At 42.4% G+C, this 23,384-nt stretch overlaps 1 protein-coding gene and 1 long non-coding RNA gene across 10 annotated transcripts in view; one reads left to right on the plus strand and one right to left on the minus strand.

Moving 5' to 3' along the window:
* Nucleotides 1-23,384, minus strand: part of LOC139787651 (uncharacterized) — a 376,416-nt gene that overhangs the window by 67,645 nt on the left and 285,387 nt on the right. The window lies entirely within an intron of this gene.
* Nucleotides 4,697-23,384, plus strand: part of BICD1 (BICD cargo adaptor 1) — a 177,283-nt gene continuing 158,595 nt past the window's right edge. For 3 of the 9 annotated variants that reach the window (XM_071726762.1, XM_071726770.1, XM_071726808.1), the window contains exon 1: nt 4,699-5,362. In XM_071726762.1, coding sequence (XP_071582863.1) covers nt 5,150-5,362 — 213 coding nt within the window. In that variant the 5' untranslated portion in view covers nt 4,699-5,149. Of the gene's footprint in view, nt 5,363-23,384 lie in introns of all 9 variants that reach the window. The other 6 variants (XM_071726778.1, XM_071726798.1, XM_071726788.1 and 3 more) reach the window with 3 other exon arrangements.

Consider the following 23,384-nt stretch of genomic DNA (forward strand, 5'->3'; position numbering starts at 1 on the left):
GGATAACCCTAGGAATTCAGTCATGCTTTCTGGTCTGTAAAGTCAGTGTTGGCAATTGCAGCATTCTCATTATGTCTTGCTAAGTTGCAGGTTCAGTTACAGTCCATCTCTCCTGGACCTCAAAAGTTCATTCAATAATCTGTTGGGTTTTTTTGTTTGTTTGTTTGCTTTTTTAAATAAAGCTCTTGGAGGTAAGGAAATGCTGGAGCCGGTTTTGACCTGGCTCAGGAAGCGTAAGACAAATGAAAATAGCCCAAAACACTGTGATAAAACAACTCACAAAGAAAAAAACTTAAGCTTTTTTTATGGGTATCAATTTTTACTTTTAAGGGCTAGATTTCAAAGTACAGAATTCACAGGAAATAACTTTATGCAATACTGGTTTCGATATTCCAGTCCTTGTCTGTGTGTTCAGTAATGTGATTATTACAAGAAGCAGCACTTGTAGTTAAATAGAACTATTGAAAAGAAGTTCTAGAGAGGTCTTTAAGTAGATAGATGAGTAATCTCACTCAAATTGTACAAAGCATGAGTGGGAAAATTCACACTGAAGTCTCTTACCTGAGGAAAATAGCTATAGCTTTGATCCAGATGCCTTCTATGTAAGACTTTTTTTTTAGCATTTTGGATACACATCGCCTGTTCTCTACTACCTATCTTAACAAAAATCTACTAAAACTTGAGTTTGTGTGATAAGTATCATAAATCTGGCCTCTTTCCTAAATGCCACAGTCACTTAATAGAAATTCAATTCATTTTTCACTGTGTTGTGTGTTCTGCATTCATTGTAATGTGTTTAGGAGCTGCATTTGAGAGAAGGCCACAATCAACCTATTCCTGAGTGTTGAAATATTACCTTATAACTCTAAAAAAATGTAAGTCAACTGCCTTTTTTTAGTATAGGAGTCAAATTTTCCTAATATTATCAACACAGAATTATAATCAGGTTTCACATGAAAATTTCAGTTTCTGAGCCATCACTGTATGTAATTTTTTTAGTCATTGATGCATGATAAGTGACGTAAGGGAAATGCTAACTTTAGAAGAAATAAGTGCTTTTTTTGAGCTGTATTTAACAGATGCACTGCAGATCCTAGGCTTTCAATTTTAAGACAAGGCACTTTGCTAAGTATGAATTCATTACTCTCCCACACTAACCACCTTTGAGGAGAAAAATCATTTAATATGGGACCATAAGCTGCTGTTTAGTCCTTATTTCATAGTCATCTCCCATGACTATGGGAGCTCCCATAGTTTGGTTTCCAAACCAGACCCAGTGCAGTTATGGCACTGCCCTCCCTCAGTGTTTTTTCCCCTCTTTTCACTTTTAGGAAGTCCAGATTGGTCTTTATACTTTTTTTTTTCTTTTTCTTTTTTTCTATTTTTTTCTTCTTCTTCTTTTTTTTTTTTTTTTTTTTTTTTTTTTTTTTTTTTTTTTTTTTTTTTCTTCTTCTTCTTCTTCTTTTTTTTTTTTTTTTTTTCCCTCCTCTGGCCACTCTGGTGAGCCTGCCAAACACTACTTATTAACAGTTGTTAAATTTGGGCTCCAGTACTCTGAGATGCTCCATGCAAATGGACCAAAGAGATTTCTGTAGGTGCAGTGATTCAGCCATCTGCAATTTGTAGTACAGGGTGGCTTTAATAGCTGCATTTGCACCAAGATGTAGAAGCAGTGGTTCATTTCATATAGCTCATTAAATGCTTCTTAAATTTGGATAATATTCTCTGGAGTGAGATTTGAATTATATAATTTTTCCTCTGCTGGAGTATTTGATTGCCTCAAAAAATGTGTAATCAGAAAAGCATTTTTTGATACTGGAACCTACTACCCTTAAGAGTCTACCAGTGCCACATGGCAGGAATTCAAAGGGTAATTTCTGCCCATGGAATGGATGCAATCACAAGGAGGGTCATTTTCTGAGGGTATGTAGCATGGCACTAAATGATTAAAGACTGATTTGAAGTACTCATGTGAAAGGGGTGCAGCAGGGCAAAATGAAGGAGAAAAAACAATGCAAGGTGATATGCCAACCTTTAATGAAATCCAGGCACATATTTTGAGCTGGGGAGGTAGAAAATGTTAAGAGCATTGTAGAAGGACTTAAACCAATGTCAGATGATGCATACCTGGGCAGTGAAATAATTTAAGATAAGATATATCTTAAAGATATCATGTCTATATCATGTCTTATGAGATGTAGACATGAAAGGGAGAATACATTTAATTAAATGTATATGTTGGAATGTGTACATCTGTGTCAAGTCCCTGTAGTCAGTGGAAAACTGACAGCTCTGGGAAAGACTTATTTCATCCCAAAGAACACTTCCAAAGTAGGAGGCTTCTAAAACAAAGACAAACACCACTCAAACAGTTTGATTTGATATTGTGTAAGTTTAGAAGGCACAATACAGAATAAATGTGTACTAATGGTAGCAAACCATGGCATGCTGGGTGTTTCCAATTTAGAGCAGTGACAGAGCCTCTTATTTCTGTAAATTTTCCTGCAGCCACTGGGAACATCTGCCCAATGCACAATATCTGGACTACACACCACCTTCTAATCTTAAGATTTTCCTTAACTTTCTTGTGAGGCACTGCAGAAAAACTGACACATTTTGACGTGCCAGGTTTTCCCCACTGGGGTGCAGATGTTCAGACATGTGGTGAGGCTGCCCTCATGTTGTGAGTGCCAACATTGACTAAATTGCTTTAAGTGGAGTTGCACCAAGGATAAATTAGTCATAGGCTCCAGCCAGCTTGCACGCTGTCCTTCCCCCAGCCACCCATTTTCAGTACTGGTTTTGTGCTGTTTGCTTTTTAATCCATTCCTGAATGAGTGTCCATGACAGGCTTGCCTGCACAGTGGCCTAGGCTGAATGCTGAGGAAGAGTAACTTCTAAAAGCTCTTGAGAAGACATTTTTCTTCTGCTTTGTGTTTTGAGGATTTTTCGTCTGGTCTGTGGAATCTTTCACCCTCTTTTAAGAAAAGGATGTTCAGGTTAGGGGTACAGTTGCAGTTATAGTTGGGGTACTGGTGTTTCCCCCTGTTTTGACATTCAGTCATTGATGAGAGCCACTCACTCTCCTTACCTAATATTCACATTTTTTCTTTCCTATTCGTATTCACACTTGCTTCTACACGAGAAGTTACTAAAAATATTCATTTTTTGAAGCTGCTTTTAAGATACAAAATTGACAGAACATCTATAAACAAGAAGTGCTTATGTGGGCTAGATTACAATGTATTAGTTCTGTATGCATGCACATATATTTATAAAATAGACACATACTTTATCCTGTATGTATATATTGTATAACTAGTGTCAGTGCTTCCATGTGCAGATCTGCAAGCACTTTGCTGAGGAGTCTAAACATTTTTACCTCTTTCCTAGACATGGGGAAGCTGGGGTAGAAAGGGGAGGATGTGGCTTGTTTAAAAGTGCATTAACAGGTCAGCAAGAAAGGGAATCTATGTCTTTGATTTTCAATACAACCCTGCATTACTGGGCACTGATATCTATCTTAGATATATAACTTCTTTTAAAAAACACAACAAAACAACAAACAACCACCTTCCTTTTCCCAGAAATTCTAACTCAATTGTTAAACTTCAAAGAACTAAATTTGCCAATGTTTTAGAAAGAAAAAAAATTATGTGAAAACCCAGTCACGATGACAGCACTTAGGGCGAAACCTGGTTGACATCAATAGTATCAGGTCCCTGTTTGAAGGCTATTGTTTGAAGAAACAGTCCATTTGGGGTTAAGATGCCTACTACCAAACCTAAAAAAACCCTGTGACATGGACCATTACAACATTGATCCAGATGAACTTGCTCTTCCAGTTCAAATATGTAAAATGCTCCTAATCTGGTGTGTTAACTTTTTCCTGGCAGGCTTTGTATGAGATCAGTTACTGTCTGTCTGCACTCTCATTTAATGCTGGACAAGTAGAATCTGTCATTCTGCAGCCAGCATAAAGCCAGCATAAAACTGACATAATCTATGCATCAGGTCCTCCGCTTAATTTGACAGAGAAACAATGGTGTGACAGCATCTGATCTGAATCAGTTTTGCCCTGCTGCCTGGTGGGTAGCGCAGAGGTCTTGCACTGATGGTCACAAATGTGGCCTCAGCTCGGCGCCCTGATCCCGCCGCTGTTTCACGTCCAGCTTTCCTTGCCCATTGCCATCTGCATTCACCTGGCAGAAGGAAAGTATCGGGCAGCTTTTCCTTCCCAGTTTCCCGATAATGGCAGGCGAACACTCGAAGCTCCCCTGCTCCCGCAGTTTCACCGGGCTGCACCTCCTTGTCTGTTTTTAGCACCGCTGCTGCTAAAAGCGGCCTCGGCTGCAGCATGCTGAGGAAAACCAAGAGGCGCTAAAACCTCAGCAGGGCTGCCCAGCCCCGCTCGCCTGACCGGAGCTCCGCAGGGGAGGGGGACGCGGGGTGGCGGGGGCAGCAGCAGCAGCCCCGCACACGGAGCCCCACGGCGGGATGAGCGACCGCATCCCGGCGTGAGGAGAGCCGTGCTCTGGCTGCAGTCATCCCGCCGGCCGCTCTCGCTCCTGCCCCAAAGCGCTCCTGCGCTTTGACGCTGCCTTCCCTCTTCCCCCGGCGGGGAATGCCAAACCTGAGGACGCTGTCATCTTAAAGAGCGCAGGGGAGGGACCGAGGGGAAGGGAGGCGGAGGTGCCGGCTGCTCGGGAAGAGGCGGGCGCCAGCAGCAGCATCTCCCCGGGAGCCGCCGCATCAAGGCGCGCTCCCGGTCGCCCCGCTCGCCGCCCCGGCCTCCCAGCGCGCCGCCGCCTCCCGGGGCAGCGGGAGCTCGCCTGGCCCAGCCGCCGCCGGCAGCCGGGGCTGCCGCAGGGCCGGGGCAGCCGAGGACGGCCCCGCTGCCTCCTGGGCGGCCGGGGCGGGGGGGGCAAAGGGAGGAAGGCGGGGGGATCGCGGCTGCGTCGGGGCGGCCCCGGCCCCAGCCCGCCCCCCGCGCTCGGCGGCGGCTGCCGCAGGCGGCCCCGGCCCCATCCCTATCCCCATCAGTATCCGCAGGCCGGCGGCGGCGGTGCCGGTGCCGGTGCCGCCCCTCGGCCGCGCCCGCCCCCCGGCTGGTTCGGCGGCGCGGCGGCGCGGTAGTGCCGGCGGGGCTATGGCTGCGGAGGAGGTGCTGCAGGGCGCGGACCATTACAAGAGCGAGATCGAGCGGCTGACCCGGGAGCTCTCCGAGACGACCCACGAGAAGATCCAGGCAGCGGAGTATGGGCTGGTGGTGCTGGAGGAGAAGCTCACCCTCAAGCAGCAGTACGACGAGCTGGAGGCGGAGTATGACGGCCTCAAGCAGGAGCTGGAGCAGCTGAAGGAGGTGAGAGAACCCAAGCTTTTGTCTGTCCCCGCTGCCCCGCACCGCGCGGGGATGTGCAGCTCTGACGGGCTCGGGGAGGTGCGGGGTCGCCCCACGAGTGTCCCTCCCCGGAGCCTCGGGGAAGCCCCCTGCAGGTGGGCGAGCAAAGATGTCCGGGCCCTGGAGTGGCTGCGGGGATTCGTGGGGTAAGGAGGAGGGGTTTCCCGGGACCGGAGGATCAACCGGGACCGTGGGGTTTAAGGACGGATTACACAAGATTGCAACCCCCTTGTCCTGGGGAATGTCCCTAGAGCCGGGGCCGTTCTCCAGCCCCGGCCACCGGGAGCCACAACTTCTGGTGACAGGGATTTGCAGCACTGGAGGATGCCTTCAGACATACCTTACATCCTCCAAGGCTGCTTCTTTTTTTTTATTTTTTTTTTTTTTTTTTTGAGGAAGAGGAACTAAAAAAGCCCGAAGGATGTGTGCTGAGCAAACCTAGTATATAAGGAGTCAGGATCTATGTAAACAGTTGTCTGCAGTGCGTGAGGAGAGAGACGATTCCTTTGGAAGTTATTTATAGACCTGCTCGATGCTACCAGTCAAGGGGAATCGCTGCCATTGAGGGGGGATGAAGTAGCCATCCCATACTTCTGAGGTCGCCCTTCATCAGTGGAAATTAAACTTATGCGTCATGCTGAAAAGATAAAATATTTGATCGGGGAAGTGTTTTTGGTTTATCTTTCAAATGAGTTTTGGCAACATCCATAGTATAAAGCAGGGGAAGTGCTACACCTTGCCTTACAGCTTTGCTGAACGTGACTCTGAAATATCACCACTCTTCCTATGTGCAAGTAACTTGAGACGGATAACAGTGCACATACCCAGGAGCTACTGTAGGGCTGTGTGTACACACATATGCAGCACTTGTGTCTCTACATTTTGTGGTAGTTTTATACTGTCTTGGAGTGAACTAATTTACATCTTTTGAAAAGAGAAGCTGAAGTATCAAACAGATATTCTGCCAGATTTCAAAGGTGTCTTTTTGTTCTACAGAAATATATTGTTATATGTAATGTGCAGAAATTCTATCCAGTTAGAAATCATGGATATATTCCATATTTTGGGTAGCCACTTAATAAATTTAGGTTATATATTAATATATTCCTTAGAATACTAAATGATGCGCTTTTAGAAAGATTTTTAATAAAATAAAGGTTTCATTTTACTTGCAGGTAAATGAGTTATACCACAGACTTGGTTCAGTGTCCAGAAGAGTTGAAAAAAATGTATTTCAAATAAGAAGAATAAAGCTCTTTTTTAGTAAAACCTATTGATCTCTTTAAACTTGATCTCTCATCTTCCTCCCCCCCCTGAGCCCTGAGCCTTTGCAGTTGGCTTAGGACTTTAAAATCAGTAATCACAGATTCAGGGATAGAGATACAGGGGTAGGACTTTGAAATCAGTAATCACAGATACAGGGATAGCTTGCACTACCATGAAGGCAGTGCTATTTGAAATGACCTAGCAGGAGCAGAATTAAACAGGGAAAAGTGCAATGCAATTTCTAGGGGACAAAAAAAAAAAAAAAAAAAAAAAAAAAAAAAAAAAAAAAAAGAGGAAAGAGATAAGCAGAGCTACCTGTTATCCCATTGCAATGATGTCCAAGAGAAGACTGATGAGAAACCAAGAGAACACATGGATCTGCATGGCCACACATAAAAGGATAGTGCATGCTCTGCAGTCCAGAATGCCTCCTGTGGGGCCATGCCTTCATGCTGTGCCAGCCACAGCATGGACACTGAAAATGTCCATGAAGAGGATAAATCCTGTAGCTTTCCTGATGCCAAGCCAGTTTCTGAGCTCTTCAGACTCTTTCAGGTCTCCGGAGTTCTCAGTTCCAGAGTTCTCCATAGCTGCAGGTAGGGCATTTCCATCCCCCACACAGGCTGCAAGAGGTTTTTTTCTTGCTTCTAACCTGTATATGAGAAACCACTCTGATTCTTACTGCACATGAAGCCCTGCAAAAAAAGAATTTGCTGGTATCCTGTCACTGTAATCTATTTTCTAAGCTTCTCTGTTCCCGCCTCCATTATGACTGTTCCCTGGGCACAGATCAGACTTGTAACAGTGAGACATAAGCAAATGGCACCTCTGATGGCACCAGTGAGGCAAAATTAAGTAGTTTGGGCCAACAGCCTTATGGAGACTCAAAGTCATAGAAGTGGGGCTCTAGGGTTCTGTCTGAAAGCTCCCAAGGTACCAGAAGAAGACCAAAGACAGATTCTTTTATTAAGGCTTCCTCCAAAATGTGTGGAGAAGAGTCTTTTGTGTGTTGCCTCCATCAGGCCCTGCAGAGGATGTCCTGTATGACAGCCAGGGTCTGGTCTGCAAGGTGGGCCATCAAAAAGCCACAGCTAACTAAGAGGAGCTCAGAAGACTCCCAGTCTGCTAGTGAGGATCTGTGCTTCTGCTCTTACCTTGCTGCATCTGCAGCCTCTATGAAGTCGTTGGGGTATAGAAATTAAGCCTAAGGTTTGTGCTGAAACAGTTTGTCCCTTCATGAGGAACAGTAGATGCAAGAGTGTGGGCAGGATTATGCTTAGGTCTATTACCTCTCTTTCTATGGACCTTCTCCGAACAGATTCAATTACTGGGATCAATTTTTTTTTTGGAGGCAAGTCCTTGTTCTTTAACTTTAATAATTAAATTCCCATGTTCTTTCGTTAGGAGCTCATTGTCCTTGCTCAACAAACAGAATCACCATCTCTGGAGATATTTAAAAGACATGTAGATGTGGTGCTTAGGTTTAGCACTGGACCCAGTAGTTAGGCTAATGGTTGGACTAGATGATCTTAAAGGTCTTTTTTAACCAGAACAATTCCATGAGGTTTGTGAGATCTTCAACTACTCAGACACAGCTTTGCAGTCTAGCATCCAAAGTCTTCTTTCATGCTCCTCAGCAATTAACAACTCCAGTGAACTGCAGCAGGGCCTTTTCCACACAGATTGCAATATAGAGCCTCAGCTGTATGATAATTCCCTTTGTTGGGAGAGTGAGATGAGAAAGTAAGGCTATTATAGGATGTTGAAGTAAAAGCAAATTGCAATACATTACATTAAATATTAATACTTGTGTACAGGATATATGCTATCCACCATGCAATGTGAATTGTTTTAGTAACCTCTGATGTTTCTTGTGCTGTATTCAGAGGTCTCTGCTTTAGCATAAGACTTTGATGCTTTAGTCTAAGAGATTGATTTACATTATAAAAACTTTGAAAATTTAATCAGTAACCTAATAAGGACTTCTTCTTTCAAATTAGAGCACTTTCTACTCATATAAGCCATCCAGGGAAAATTTGAGATATCTACCAGGTAGCAATGTTATGCTTTAAAAAATGAACTGAATGTGAGGAATGTGAAAAGGTGTGCTCTGTTTTGTTGACTTCAACAGCTTTCAGTGTTATGAAATGGAGTACTCATGGTCCTGATGCTAGACAAGATTGTAGTGTTAAGCAAAACATAATTAAGTTTAAATCTTTATGAATTTTCATGCTATTTTTTTCTTTTCACTCTGCAGATTGTATTTCTTTACCTCAGTCAATTATGTCTCAAACTATTTTGGCACTGTGGTGAAAACACTATAGTGTTAGGGCCCATGTTCAGAAAGTTATTTTCGCAGATGTGCCTTTTAACTTGCAGCCTATAAGAATGCAGAGAATAAGACTCGTTGCCGTTAGTCATGGGATTGAAGGTAGCCTGTTTTCCCTGTCTTGTTGAGGTGGGAGTTTAATGACCATGTTTCATGGAAGCCATTTTCCAGTGGTTTTAGTTTTTGTGGTCTTTCTTACGTGTTCACATTGCACTTGCTGTAAGGTAATGTTTTGTTGTTAGTTTTCATTCTTTTAATGAAGTGTAAAATAGCTTCAAATGGATCTTCTTGCTTGAGCTACATGCTATAACTATCCCTGCTTGAGCTGGGGGACTGGACAAGGTGATCCTAAGAGGTCCCTTCAAACCTTAACTCTTCTGTGATTCTGTGATTAGCTACTGTGCACTGATGGCCTGTAATTTTTTGAAAGGGGAGAAGTATTAGTCACTCCCAGTCATGGTAAAATGGGGTTGGAAGTCAGCTTGGATGTCCAGCTCTGCAAGACAATTAAGCCTGGGAAATCCTAAGCAGGGATTTCTCTTTGAGTATCAAATCATGAACATAGCAGCTGAGTCGATTGTCAAGTCCTTCTCCTTGACTCCCTCCCCGACTGACTAATTTAGTCAATATCTCATTTGGCTTCTTCACTTTTATGTGTTTAATTCTATGGAAACAAACTCTTCCCCTGGATTACACATCTGATTTCCAGGTTGAAGATGCAGTTAGGTGTTTGCATTACTTTGAACCCAGTTACCCTTGGTAAATTATTGGAAACCAGGAGATTGTGAGCAGCCCTATATTTAGCAGCTCAAAAATTCTTGATTTCTTTTCTTCATGGAGATTTTGTGTCAATTACTATGAAGTGCTTAGTCATTTTAGTAATGGGGCTTCCACAAACAGTTCTTGTCTGTGACTGAATAGGGTTTTTGAAGAACAAAGCTGAAGGTCTCTCTGGCATTTTCTTTTATGTTCTCCTCTTCCCTGGATTAACTTAATACAGGTAACTCAAGCTCCATCTCCTCTCCCTTCTGACCCAGCACTGCCTCTCCAACTCCTCCCCTGTTCTCTGAAGCCTCTCTCATGGCTGCTGCTGGAGTCACATCTTTGCCTCTTCCATGGTTGAAGCATGCAGTTTCTGGGACTTTTCTAGATCCAAAAAAGGCAGAAGTGGGGGACAGTCCTTTACCCAAATATAGCCCTATTAAATGGGAATTACTCTACACACCTGTCAGCATCACAGGATGCTTGGAAATGTGTGAAGTGGATCATAAATCCCAATGAGATGTTCTGAATTCTCCCCAAAGATGAATGTGTCCCAAAAAGATTATCAGAAAGCTGTGATCTGATGCCATATCAGTATATCTTCACCCCCCTTCACATTACAGCATTTGTGGGCTTCTGCTGAATGAGGCTGAACATTTTCAGCATCTCATCCTGATCTCAACACTTTGTCCTTGGTGTCTGATACTGTTGTGTCCCTCAGAAGGGCCATGTTGCCAGCATCCAGCTCTGATGAGGACAGGACAAGGGTGAGTGAGCTGGAGGGATTGCACTCGGATGGTCTCTACAGTGCTGTCTCCTCCAAAGCCCAGCCAACACTGCCTCTCTCTCTAAGGCATATGGCACTAGTGGAAGAGGTTTTACCCATTTCCCTTTAGTATCTGGCCTGGTTAGGAGAAGAGTGTAGAACAGTATGGGAAACTCTTACATGCTGAAAGGAGCATGTAGAAGGAAATCTAAGAACTTCAGTGATGAATCTGTTATTCAGGAGCTGGATCCAGAACAGCCCTGTCCTTCCCTCGTAAGCATGGGTCTGCAACAAAAAGAGTCTGGAGATGCTCTGAACCATTCATTTGGGGAGGTCTGCTTACACAGAATGCCTTAGCAAAATCAAGAAGCAGCTTGCAAAGCTATTACAGCTATTAGAGGCTGGGGACTGACTGGTTGAGGAGCAGGTCTGTGGGAAAGGATCTGGGGATACCACAGGGCAGTGAGCTGAACATGGGCCGGCAGTGTGCCCTGACACTGAAAATGGTAACAACATCCCAGATTGTGAACATCAGAAGCAGAGCTGGTAGCTTGAGAGAAGTAATTATCTCTTTCAAATTGGCACTTGTCAGACCCCATTTAGAAAACAGCATCTCATTTTGGGCTCTCCTAATATGTGAAAGATGTGGATAAACTGGATGAAGTTCAGCAGTGGCCCATGGAGATGGTTGAAAGCTGAAGCACTTGCCTTGTGAGGGATGTGGGCTCTTGCAGCCTGGGAAAGAGGTTGTTTTGGGGGACCCAGCAGTGGGCTGCCCATACCTCCAAGGTGGTTATTGAGAAGATGGAGCCAGGCTTTTCACGGTGGTGCATGGACATGATAGAACCAAAAGCAGAGAGGCTCAGACTGGATTTAGGGAAGAATTGTTTCCCCATGAGAACAGGTCATGCCAACCAGAGAGGCTATGGATGTCCTTCCATGGGGGTTTTCAAGCCCCAAGTGGATACAGCCCTAGGGAACACAGTCTGACCTCAGAGATGACCCTGCTGTGAGCAGGAGGTCAGACTAGGGAAGAAAGGAGGTGGACAGCACAGGACCTTGAACATGACAAGGTCTCTGAGGGTGCCCACTGTGCTGAGTTAAATCCCAGTAGCATCCTGCTGTGAGTTACCCAGTAGCAGCAGCACTGTTTCAGACAGCAGGCTCCCTGAAACAGTGACCATCAGCAGCCTCACTTCTTCCCTGAGTTTCATTTTCTCTTGTCATTAAGCTTGAGTTGGCCTGATGTTACTAAAGGTGTAGTTTGATGTGTGCTCTTCTCTCAGTTGACAACCCCGCGGCTCCCTTTGTCACCCCTGTCCCTGTTTCAGATGGCAACTGTTTAATACTCTCACACCAGGGTAGAAAATTGATCTCAGTTAAAAAGTACAACCCTGAGGAGTGGGTGTATGGTCCCTCTAACCCAGATTGATTGCATGATCTGGTTCACAGTACATTCCCACAAACCGCTTTACCTCTGTTGCCAAAAAAGTTGGCATGAGGATAGGAATGAATGCTGAGGAAAGGGGGGCTGGGATGAATGGCTTAAACAGGTACTGATGTTAAGACATGCTCATCAAATTATGGCAGGGTTGCTTCTGCTAAGAGGAAATGAATCCTGTGCATTAGCTCACAGAAAACATAAGCAGCTGAAATCATCTTAAGGGAAATTAGTGCTATTATTGAAGCTTTGGCAGCATGCAAAGAAAAATGTAGATGAACTGGGTATTGTTGTTGGGTTTTTTTTTTTCTTTTTTTTTTTTTCTTCCAGGAACTTCTATCACCAGTTGCCCTCAATAATTGCATTGTATCCTCACAAGCCAGTGTAGATAAACATGAGATTTTAAAACTCCTCCAACAGCCAACCTTAGAACAATGATAGTCAGCTTTAAGCACTGGGGACTCACACACTTCTAAAATAAATCTAAATTGATTTCAATTTATTTTCTCCCCACCGTTAAATTATTTTCTTAATCACACTCTTTCATCTAAGAAATCCCTCTCTAATCTGAAGGTTCTGATTGAATAAATCATGTGGATTGAACTTCTCTGAGTTCAACTGCATTTTACGTCATGGAAAAGTTAATTTCCTGTAGATTTTCTAGAAAATATTTGATTAGTACTAAATAAAAAATTACTGAATGACATGTTAATGGGTGATCCAGCCATTATTACTGTGAAGTTCTTCCTGTCTAAGGCTGAAGAATGTAAAATTAGGGCTCACTGATGAGATTTTAAACTAAAGGTCTGCATCTGTTTGTATTAGGCCTTTGATAATAAAATTTTAAAAATTAATTTGCTACCACCTTTCCACCTTATTTTAGGCAAAATATTTTTCCTTCCCTTCTGTATTGCGCTGTAGATTTTCTTTCAGTTTGCATGATGAACACCTGGTTTTCTTGAAAGTGCAATGAGGGGCAGAACAGTGGTGGAGAAAATAACATTTGGCATAAAACAGTAATTTGTGAACATTCATCATGGTAAAATGAGGAGCATTCTCAAAGGCAGATAATATATTGAGTAAATTTGCACCTGGATGACTTTTATCTACATTGTGCAATTGGAAGTTGGAGGAAAATATGTGCAAGAGCATGTATTTTTCTGGCTGTATTGAGGTGTTCCAGAAAAAGAGCTTTCTTCTTGAATAGATTTTCAAACAGGCTCAAATATGTATGTTTCTCAGCACCTTGTTTTCTGTCATGCTTTCACATTGGTGTTTTGTTCAGCAGATGGACAATTGCAATAAAATCTGATTCACTGCTTTTTTCTGCATCTCTCATGGCTCTGCTACATAAGAATGCTGCACAGTTGCTTTTGCTACAGATTTCCCTCCCATATTTGTCTGATACCTGAGGGGATAGTGTGTCATTCAATACTATTCTGTGCCACACATTTTTTCTTGGGGATGATTTTAATTTATAGCGGCGGAGGCTGAGAAGCACGCATTCATTTCTGCTGTACTCTCTTACTTTTGTGGTGTGACTTTCCTAAATTAGTGGAACTGATATGGCAGGTAGAGAGAATGTGCCCTGTACCCAGGGCTACTTGCATTGCCAGCAGCAGATGATGATAGGAGAAAATATCAATTTTTCATACAGGACTGTGAAAGCAGTTCCTGAGTACAGAGCAGCTACAGATGGGAGTTGTTATGACTCGTCAGAAGGTGAAAAATGCATCTCAGCAAGGGCAGGTGCCTAAAGCTGAAGTAAGCAGGAAGATATTAAGCCAGATTGCAGATCAGTGTTTTAATGGGAACTCCACTTCTTTGCAGAGGTTGGTATTAAAATAATAAGTTGGCAGCTGTGATATTTGTGTTTCTGCTTGTCTTTCCCCATCGAAGTTTAATTAAGTTAATAGTTAAAAGGAAAAGCAGGCCAGTGTCCTAAATCTATGGTTTTGGGACAGCCCTGTGAGAACTATTAACATAACAAGGCTTTCACTAAGACTGAAATTGGTCCACTCTCGTTTTCTGTATCTCTCTTGTGGTTCACTCCTGCTCTGTCTGCAGCCTCTCATTTCCTGCCTCTCATTCTTGTACAGCATTTGTCTTTTGTCCATGATGGTTTATGTACTTTCTAATCTTGTTTTTTTTTTCCAGTCTCTACCCTACATCTTAATTAGTGTTCATTTGCTGCTCCATAAGATATGGAGCTGATTTTTTTTTCTTTATTGAAGATCCCTTTTGTCATTGCGTGAATGTACAAAATCTGGTCATTTGTGGCTTACTGGACTTTCCATAATGTGCTCAGATATTGCAGTGACAAGAGAGAATCCTAGAAACACTTAGAAATATTGTTTTAACATGGGGTGAAAATGAAACAGCAGATGACTTCTCAGCTCTGCTTTGTAGCAGCCACATCATTAAAATTATCCTTTGTAAGACAACATTTAAGGGAGCTTTAAAATCAGGGTGGCTGAGTATGTGCACAGGAAAAAGATACTTTAAAATCAGGTTTTGCTAACATCAAACTTTGGTTTGTTTGATTTTTAAACTATTGTTTGGTTTCTGTTTGTTTTTTTTTTTTAAACTTAACTCCAGATAGGAAAATTGATGCTCAGTGAAGTCAGATAGTGCACTCAGTCCCTGTGACCAGTGATGAGAGTAGGGTCTATAATCTACCCAGTCATGCCATATCCTGTCACCTTCCCCTGAATCACACCAGGTTTGCCCCTGCACTGTACAGCTGAGTTAAATCCAGCTACACAGACAGCAGTTTCCCTGTGCTAACAGTAATATTCAACACTGTACTTAACCAAGTTGCAGAAAAGACATCCTCAGTTCCCAGATTAAGTCGCCTTTCTCTTCAGTCAGTCACTTCTGGGGACATTTCAACTGAGTTATATAAAAAGAGCAATGCCATGCTATCAGTATGCACGTTGGGAAGTTTATTAGCACCAAACAGCTTTTCCTTGGTTCTCTGTATGGATTGAAATGCTGGTGAACTGTGAAGTGCTGTTTGTCACTGGCTGCCTCATGGGGGACAGGTGGAAGATGTTAGCAGTTGTATTTTAACTTCTGTTTTGGATACTTAAAGGAGGGAAACCAGCTCCTGGAAGCTGTGAAGATCAGATAGGATGATTGAAAAGGATCAGCAAGCCTCTAAGAGTAAAGGTAGGAATTTGGGTCAGGCAAGGGGAACAGGTGGCTTGGTGAAATAATTCATTTATAAATGCTTGGCTGTTGGCCAAACATGAACACAGCTTGATTTGGATCTTAGTCTTGCTCAGGACTGGACTCTTACCTACTCTTATCACAAGGCAAGATGCAGGATGCCAAACTGCACTGAAACCTGGTCCTGTATTTCCAGCAAGGAAGAACTCCCAACCTTTTGGCATTCAAGTTTTAAGAGAGTCAGAGCATTTATATGAGCATTAACTGAGTTAAAACCGTCTGTGTAGGAATAGCATCTGGTTTGCAATTTGATGGCTAATTCAGGATATTTAACAACTATTGTCCTACTTGAATCTATGATTCCTATTATTAAAAATGTTCTCGCAGTAGCATGTAAGGAGTATAGTTCATAGGGACAAGTTGGTTTTGGTTTGATTTGGTTTGGTTTTTTTTTTTTGAAGGTGGGTGGGAAAAGTATTTCTTATACCCTGAATACTTCACAGAGTTTTTACAAAGCATTAAAAGGTTGCACTGCTCTGGATAATTCCAGGTGTCAGTGCAACTCATCTGCGAGCTCATCTGAGTTTAGTTAAGGGAAACATTTGCATCCAGTCCTTCTTTTCTTTGGTAACTGCATGTGATTCCCACCTATGAACAGTTAGGAAATGTGTTATTTAAGCATCTGATGTGAAGAATGATATCTCTAGGAATGTACCCTATATTCAGAATTGTGCCTCAGGGCCATTTATAGCAGGTGTGACTTGAAGACTGATGTTGAAGCCCTCACTACATGGGTTAAGTCAGAGGTAAAACCAGGCAATGATTTAATCATTGAGTCTGTGCCCACCACCTGCTGGCAAACAGCTCTATCATCAAGATGTAAGTGATAAAATGAATTAAAAAATGAGAATTCAGATTTCTTCTCACCAAAGAAGGGAGAACTGGTATAATTACCGAGTCTCAACCATTCTTGCAGCTTAATGAATTGTCTCTGCTGAGTTTCAGTAACTGATCATGGACATGCGCTTCCCTTGCTGATGGATTTTCCATCTATAGTAGGCTAAAAGTGTGCACTTGATCAATTCCTTACCCATAAAATACCAGTCTGGGTTGTGAAAATTTTTGAAGTATACTGGAAGGCTATGGTAACAAGGGAACTGTGAAATAAAGTCTATGATGCATAACTATATGTAAGAGGAACAGTAGTTAGATGGAATATAATTGCCTGTGTATGTAAACAAGGGGTTTGGAGGCACATGATGGCTGTTAGGAGTCCTTGGGCATTAGATAATTCCATTTCTTGGGCATTAGGTCAGGTTTTTTTTCTGCCAGTTAAGGGCAGAGCTTTGCTGTCTGGTAATAATAGAACTTTCACTTAAGATGCTATAAGCTCAGCTGTGTAAAACTAGTCACAAATCTGAAATGACACAGTTAAATGATAACATATTTTCCTGAATGTACTGAATTTGAAGTTACAGTAATGCTATATATTCTCAGGTGCTTACTGTTCCTGAAATAAAATCTATATTAAAGTGATTGAACTGAATTACAAAATTTAGATACCTGGAAATTTGGACCCTAAAATCTGGATTCTGGTTATCATGGAAAATGGTTTCTTTGCTTTATTTACCAGGCTGAGCAGCCTTGTATTGTAATCTATATGACTTCTTTTTGCCCACATACTTTGAAATTACAGATCATGGTTGTCTAGATGACTATATATAGATTTGGGATATACATTTAGGCTCCTGGCTTTAAACACTTTTTGCTGCCATCTACTTAACACCGCTTTATGAGTTGTGGTTTCAAGTTATTTTCTGACTTATTGCTTGGGGAGAGAACTTTATTCTAGAATGGGAAATGAAGTGACACCTTGAGTGCAGCTTTGGTACTTGGTGTTGGAAAAATACTTTACTCACTGTTCCTTGGGCTGAGGTTTGATACATGCAGAGTCATTTCTGATTTATGGATGCTGAATTTGCCTTTGTAGCAGATTGAACTGATGAGAAGAAATTAAAATGGCAAATAAGACTTCTTTGGCATATATAAAGATAAAATTAGCTTTTTTTTTTTGTATGAATAACCCTTTCCCTGGGTCTAATAAGTAGAGTTGGAATTAAAGGCCATGGTGTGTATGCTTTTTATTCTATGAAGATCCCTTATTTGCAAGATTATTCTTGAAATGTGGCCCCTGGTTTCTTTACTAGTGAGAACTTGAGTTAGGCACCCGAAGCTGGGCTGGATACTGACAGCTGCTGTTTTCTGGTTCTCACCCAAGGATTCACTTGTTAATTATTCCACTCTGAAGAAGTGGGTTTGGGAAAGAGGATGCTGAATTCTGCCTCCAAACCCTGTGGCAGAGACTATTCTGCCAGGTTCCTCAACTCATCTGTTCCCTTAGTCAAGCTCTCTGCTTGAGACTGAGAGACCTCTATTTCAAGTCTTTTATCACCTATTTTTTTATTAGCAGGAAGTAATCTACCACTGAAAAAGGGGTCCTTGATCTGATAAGCAACATTTTTAGGAGGTTTCCTGTCCAATGCTTTGTTCTGTCTGTGGAGAAAGGAATTACAGCTTTGCAAGTGACAGTGTTATGAATAGTCAGGCACTTCCCTGAGCACTGGCACTGGATGGCTGGGGGGGAATAGCCAGAGGCAATGAGTCAGCATGGCCTTGGCTGCTGCCAGAGGGATGGGTACTGCATCCAGCTTCAATGGTCATCAACATGGGTTGGGGTCTTTAGTGAGAAGAGCCTCTGGGGAAATAAAATTCCCTAGAGTAACCACTCTGGGTAGGTGTCTGACAGGTGTCGTATCTATGAAGCAGTAATGGAAACATAGCACAAACCAGTTAGCAGGTATGAAAAATTAATTTTATTAGTAAACAGGTCTACTTCTTTGTGTGGGTGCTCTGCTCTTTCACAGGAAAGAATAGAACACGCTCCCTTAAAGCAGAAACATGTTGAAAAATAAAAATACCACTTGCTTCCTGACCTGTTTTGCCCACTAGATCTCAGTGGGGTGAGATAAATTGTTATTAATGGCATGACAGTAGTACCTGGGGATTCTGTGATTCCTGACACAGTGAGTTCCAGGCACATAACTAAAAGGTTAGAGGCAACCTTGTTAGGGATTTGCTATTAAGAAAAAATAAGGGGCATTTACAGAGGAGTAATAGAGCCCCAGAAACTGCGGAGAGATAGGTTGTTCAGCCACAATTTCATACAAAATCTGTGGCTAAGTTGCAAAGAAAACAGACTTTTCTCAGATCTTGTCCAGTCATTTCTTTTCCAAAGGTCTTTCAATTTTAAAAAGCTGCTCAACCTTAAAGCCAAAGCAATAAACTGCTCTGTACTCACTGACCACTGGCAGGACCTCCCAGTGCTGCCAGTGTGACCAGTAAGGCTATTTAGGAATGGTGTTGCTGGTAGTTCTGCTCTCATAACACAATCAAAACTTAGGGAAAACTGAGCATGGAAAGCTTATGGAAATCTCTTTGGTTTCTTAATTCATTATTTGGCAGTGTTTCAGTAGTGAAGCCCTTGTTGTTAGAGACCATCAGTAGCTCTTCGCCTCCATCTCTGCCTCCTGTGGAACTGCTCCTTTTGCCTTACCCTCCTTTTGTAGTCCCTCTCCCATGTGCTAAGGCAACCCCATGCACATGGAAGGTACCTGGGATCCCAGAGTACATCATTAGCTCTCACCCCCAGCTGACCTTAGTGTTCTGTCTTCTTCCCTCTGGAAGCTGACCACTCCTGGCTGCTATCCCACTATTTGTGAGTCTTCCTTCTTCTTCCTACTCATGCCTTTCCAAACCATGACTCTTTTCTCTGCTGTAACTGAGATTTTCACATCAGCATTTACTAATCCTGGTTGAAACACTTTATTTTTCTTTGCTCTTTCCCCACATTGCTTTGTTCATTGCAGGGGGTGGGAGGGACACCAAATTCCAGCCACCTATCCCGGCAAAAAAATGCATCTCGCCTTTCCTCACCCTCTTTCTCTGGGTAGCCTCATCCCACCAAATACCCCTTGTTCCTATTGCTGCATAAGAAAAAGTCAAAGGACACGCTTTACCCTATCAAGCTCCATCAGGTGGGATGCCCTTTATAATAAGAATATGCAGGGAATCCTAATTTAAATCTGCTAGGTGTGATTTTTGCAGTTCTTTGAGAGCTTGGATCTGCTAAAATATCGCAAGGGTACCCTGTGCACTAACTCAGGCTTCTTGCAGAGCTGGCAGTGGTTAATGTGGAACTTCTGTGGGGCAAGGCCAGTCCTTTCCCGCCTGTTTGTATTGAATGTAACACAGTGAGCCTCTATTCTTGGCTGGGAAAATGAGGTTCTAAAGCAATATGAGTAATTAATAATAATAATGGGGCCTCTTCTGTGGATGGGCTGTTAGAAATAATTTCCTTCTGCCAGTTGCTTCTCTAGAATGTGGTTTTGAACTCTGAGATCCCAAAAGAGATAACTGAAACACAAGCAGCTGTCACAAACCTTTAGCTTTGTTTGTGTGGGCAGTGGTGGAAATTCCTGAAACTAAATCAACGAAGAGCTCGCTGCTTTGTGGATCTTTTGTCGCAGCATCGAGCTCTTATGCAACAGACCCTTGTTTGATTAAAGACTCTTCTCACTAGGAGTGGCTTTCAGCTGTCACTGATCTTAGTAAGAGGAAAATAAGAAAATCTGTACAAAGCAAACCACTGATCCCCTGTTGCTCTGCATCCAGTTCACTTCAGGGAGCACACGGAATTAGCTGTGCCAGTGCCATTGAGGTGATCCAGCTGCTCCAGCTGCAAGAGGTAGGCTCTTATTCCCAGATGTAATTTACGAGATGGTGGTGACTCTGAATCTTCATCCATGGGGCAGCTTGGGCCTCAAGGAAGAATAAAGCATTTGGTTGCTTTGTCATGTCACAGTCTTTCAACAGCCATTCTTCATCCCCTTTGCCTCCAGAGAGGTGGCATCTGGCCAACAGGTTTCCATTTAGATGAGGGCAGTGAGTGGTGGTAGTACAATGTAAGGAACAAAGGAACAGAGCTCCTCCTGTCCACTTGGCTCATGGAAGTCTGAAGGCTCCATCTGTCCAACCTCTTCCCCATATGTATGGGAAGCTGGGCTGTAGAGGCCTTCAGAGACTACCTCAACAACCCTCCTTGTAGTGTTTGTCAGAATTCTGCCAAGTAAGGTATTAATGGCTCTGAAATTTAAAGTTAGGTATCCAAAGTTAGGTATTCCCCCTGTTATTTTCCTAGTAAGAAAAACCTTATGCTCACAAGGACCACAGACCTGACTTTTTCTGGGAGCTGACAGCTGGTGATGTAGTGATTAAGAAAAAAGACTGAGAAAATCACATTGTCATTTAGGATTTTAGAATACTGGGCTCTCAGTAAGCAAAGTAAGAATGCAAGCAACCTCAGTACATTATTGCTAATGCAGAAGATAGTAATTTCTGAATTTATTTTTTTTTCCCCTTCAATCTCTGGTCTATTTCTACTCTGGTAACTACAGTACTTACACTTCTATTTGTGGATTTTATCTACCCATGACCAAAATCTTTTCTGGTCACCAGTTTGTTATTATAAAGAGTATGTTGTGGCCTGCAGCCAAAAGCACTAGTACTAATACAGAAAGTGATTTTTATCTGTTTTCATAAGGCATGAAGAGCCAGGAACAGCAAGTCTTTTTTCAATTTTTTTTTTTTTTTAATAAAAAGATTGGGCTTCATGACAGCACTTTGAATTATGTTCTGAATTCCCTGATTCTGTACCTCTCCTGAAATCAACAGACTGATGCTAGCAAATAATTTGGTCCTTTGTAGTGTTAAGTCACACAAGTCTAATAGCAACTGTGTCATCATGATGTTCCCAGAACTCCAAGGTGTTTTGATGGGAGGACTTGGCAGCAGACTGGAAGCACTGGTGACGCAGTGGGCAATGCTCTGCCTTCTGAGCCAGAAATGCACAGATGTCCCAGCAGTGCAGTTTGTGGACTGGTTTGGTTTTTTTGGTTGTTCTTATGAGAAGTAAACCCATCTGTTTTCATAAAATTACTACATATTACTTATTTCAAAAGGAAAATTAGTCTTCTTCCTACTTTTTTTGCACAATGTCAAGACAACTACCCCTGACTGTCCTTTTCCATAGAGCTGGTAGGAGAAATTAATCACCTTTGTAATCTTTATCCTTCAGTAATATTTGGTCATAATCAGCCAACAGTTTCCAAGTTATTAGAAAAGGTGAGACTTTAGCCCAGAAGAAATAGCCTAAGACTTGCTGCTCGGATCATGTTCTGGTTAGGTCTAAATTGGTATTACTGACCTTGGGTCACCTTCAGTGCTGAAATGCATCTTAATGAGGTTTAAAGCCAAATTCCTTTCTCATTTTCAGCTTTGGGATCTGGTTGCAGAAAGGAGATTTTATTCTGTAGTAGTTTTGAGGAGGCTTTTGCCTCAGGGCAGTGTGGCATGAAGAAGGCAAGTGTCATCTTTTACAAACTAGGGAGCTTCTTTTTTATGCTGGAATAAAACAGAGCGGAATCTGGTCCTCTTGGCTAATCTAGAATTTGTGCCTTTTTAAAAATATTAGCTGTAACATTCAGCAAATGTACTTTAAAATTCTTCCCAAGTGAACATATGGCCTGACAGCCAAATTCCTAAGTGACATAAGAAGGAAACATGAATGCATCAGTCCCCAAGTTAATCACCTGCTAGTATGTCACAGTACATCTTTCAGAATGTGTTCACCCTAACTTGAACTAAAGGATCAACACAAACATTGTTCAGGTAGGGGTTTTAAATGTATTTTTATATTATTATGAAAATAATATTATTATAATATTATTATGAAAATATGAAGAAAGTTGTGCTGGCTGGGGGCAGGGAGCTGAGGAACTTCGGTATTTCCCATAGGCTTGCATAAACTTTCCAGTTTGTGAAAGACTGTTTTACGGGAGAAGTCTGAAACTCACTGGAGCAGCAAACAGGGATGTGCACTTCAGAGACCCACTTTACCCCAGAAGGTCTCAAATAGATTAAGTTACCCTTAAGAGTCTTATTGCAACAAGGCCTTGTAAAGCAACATTAAGTTAGCAAAGAGTTACCAGGTCCTTGGCAGTCTGCTCTAGGTGGCAGGGGTTTGGTCCAGCTGACCTCCAGAGATCCCTTTCCACCACAGCCATACTGTGAGTTTGTGGGTCTGATTCAAAGGGTTCTTAAAAATAGCTTTAAAACTCTTATGTGCACATGTGTAATCCATGGAGCATCTTCACCTCTCCATTTGAATTCCCTCATTGCATTCCTGTAAATAAAAGAGAGGTTTATCTTCATCAATGCAAAGCAAGAGATCAGCTTTACAAAAGGCATATCTCACAAAGGAAGGCTGCACACTGGGTTGTCCCCCAGCAGAATTAGCTTTAAAAACCTGGTGGAGACTTTCTGAACTCTCTGGGAGCTGGGGTGTAGCTGTTAGATGAACACAAGACATCCAGGTCTTTTTTGTTTGTGTGATCTCATCGCTGAAGATTTGTTTACCCTTATCTTTGATGAAATGTGCTGTGCTTGTTCTTTTTCTTCTTAACTTTATCCAGTAATAAGTGCAGTTTAAATATGAAACTTGTGCATATGCAGGGCTCTCATCTTACAGGACAGACAATGTTAATGGGGTAGGTAGATACCCATGGAACATCAGGACCCTTAAAGTGTGTGTCCTCTCCACCAAGCTGCACAGGGCTGTATGTGCCTCATCTCTAAACAGAGATCTTCTTCAGGGTCTGTGAACCATGACTGCCAGAAGTAAGGGGAGGGAAACTGAGGAATGTTAGTTCCCTTTCCCTCAAAATCATACAGCAACAAATAAACAGCAACTCCCCTATCCATTGGCTTTCTTGGCCACAGGGGCACATTGCTGGCTCATGGTCATCCTTGTCCACCAGAACCTCCAGGTCCCTTCCCTGGTCTCCAGCAGCTCAGTCCCCAACCTATACTGGTACTTGGGGTTGTTCTTTCCCAGATGCAAGACTCTACACTTGCCCTTGTTGTAATTCATTAAATTTTTTCCCTGCACAACTCTCTGGAATAGGCAGTTTTTTACCTTCTTTGTAACAGAGGTACAAAGTAGTTTTACAAAGTATGGGCAAAAAAGCTCGCTGGAGTTGTCAATTTCAAATTAGAATATTAGTTGCATTTCCTGCAATAGATTGTTTTTGTTTTGGCCATAATTTCCAGACTTGGGCCATAATCACATAAA

This window comes from Heliangelus exortis, chromosome 1 (genome assembly GCF_036169615.1).
Source record: "Heliangelus exortis chromosome 1, bHelExo1.hap1, whole genome shotgun sequence".
Lineage (NCBI taxonomy): Eukaryota > Metazoa > Chordata > Aves > Apodiformes > Trochilidae > Heliangelus > Heliangelus exortis.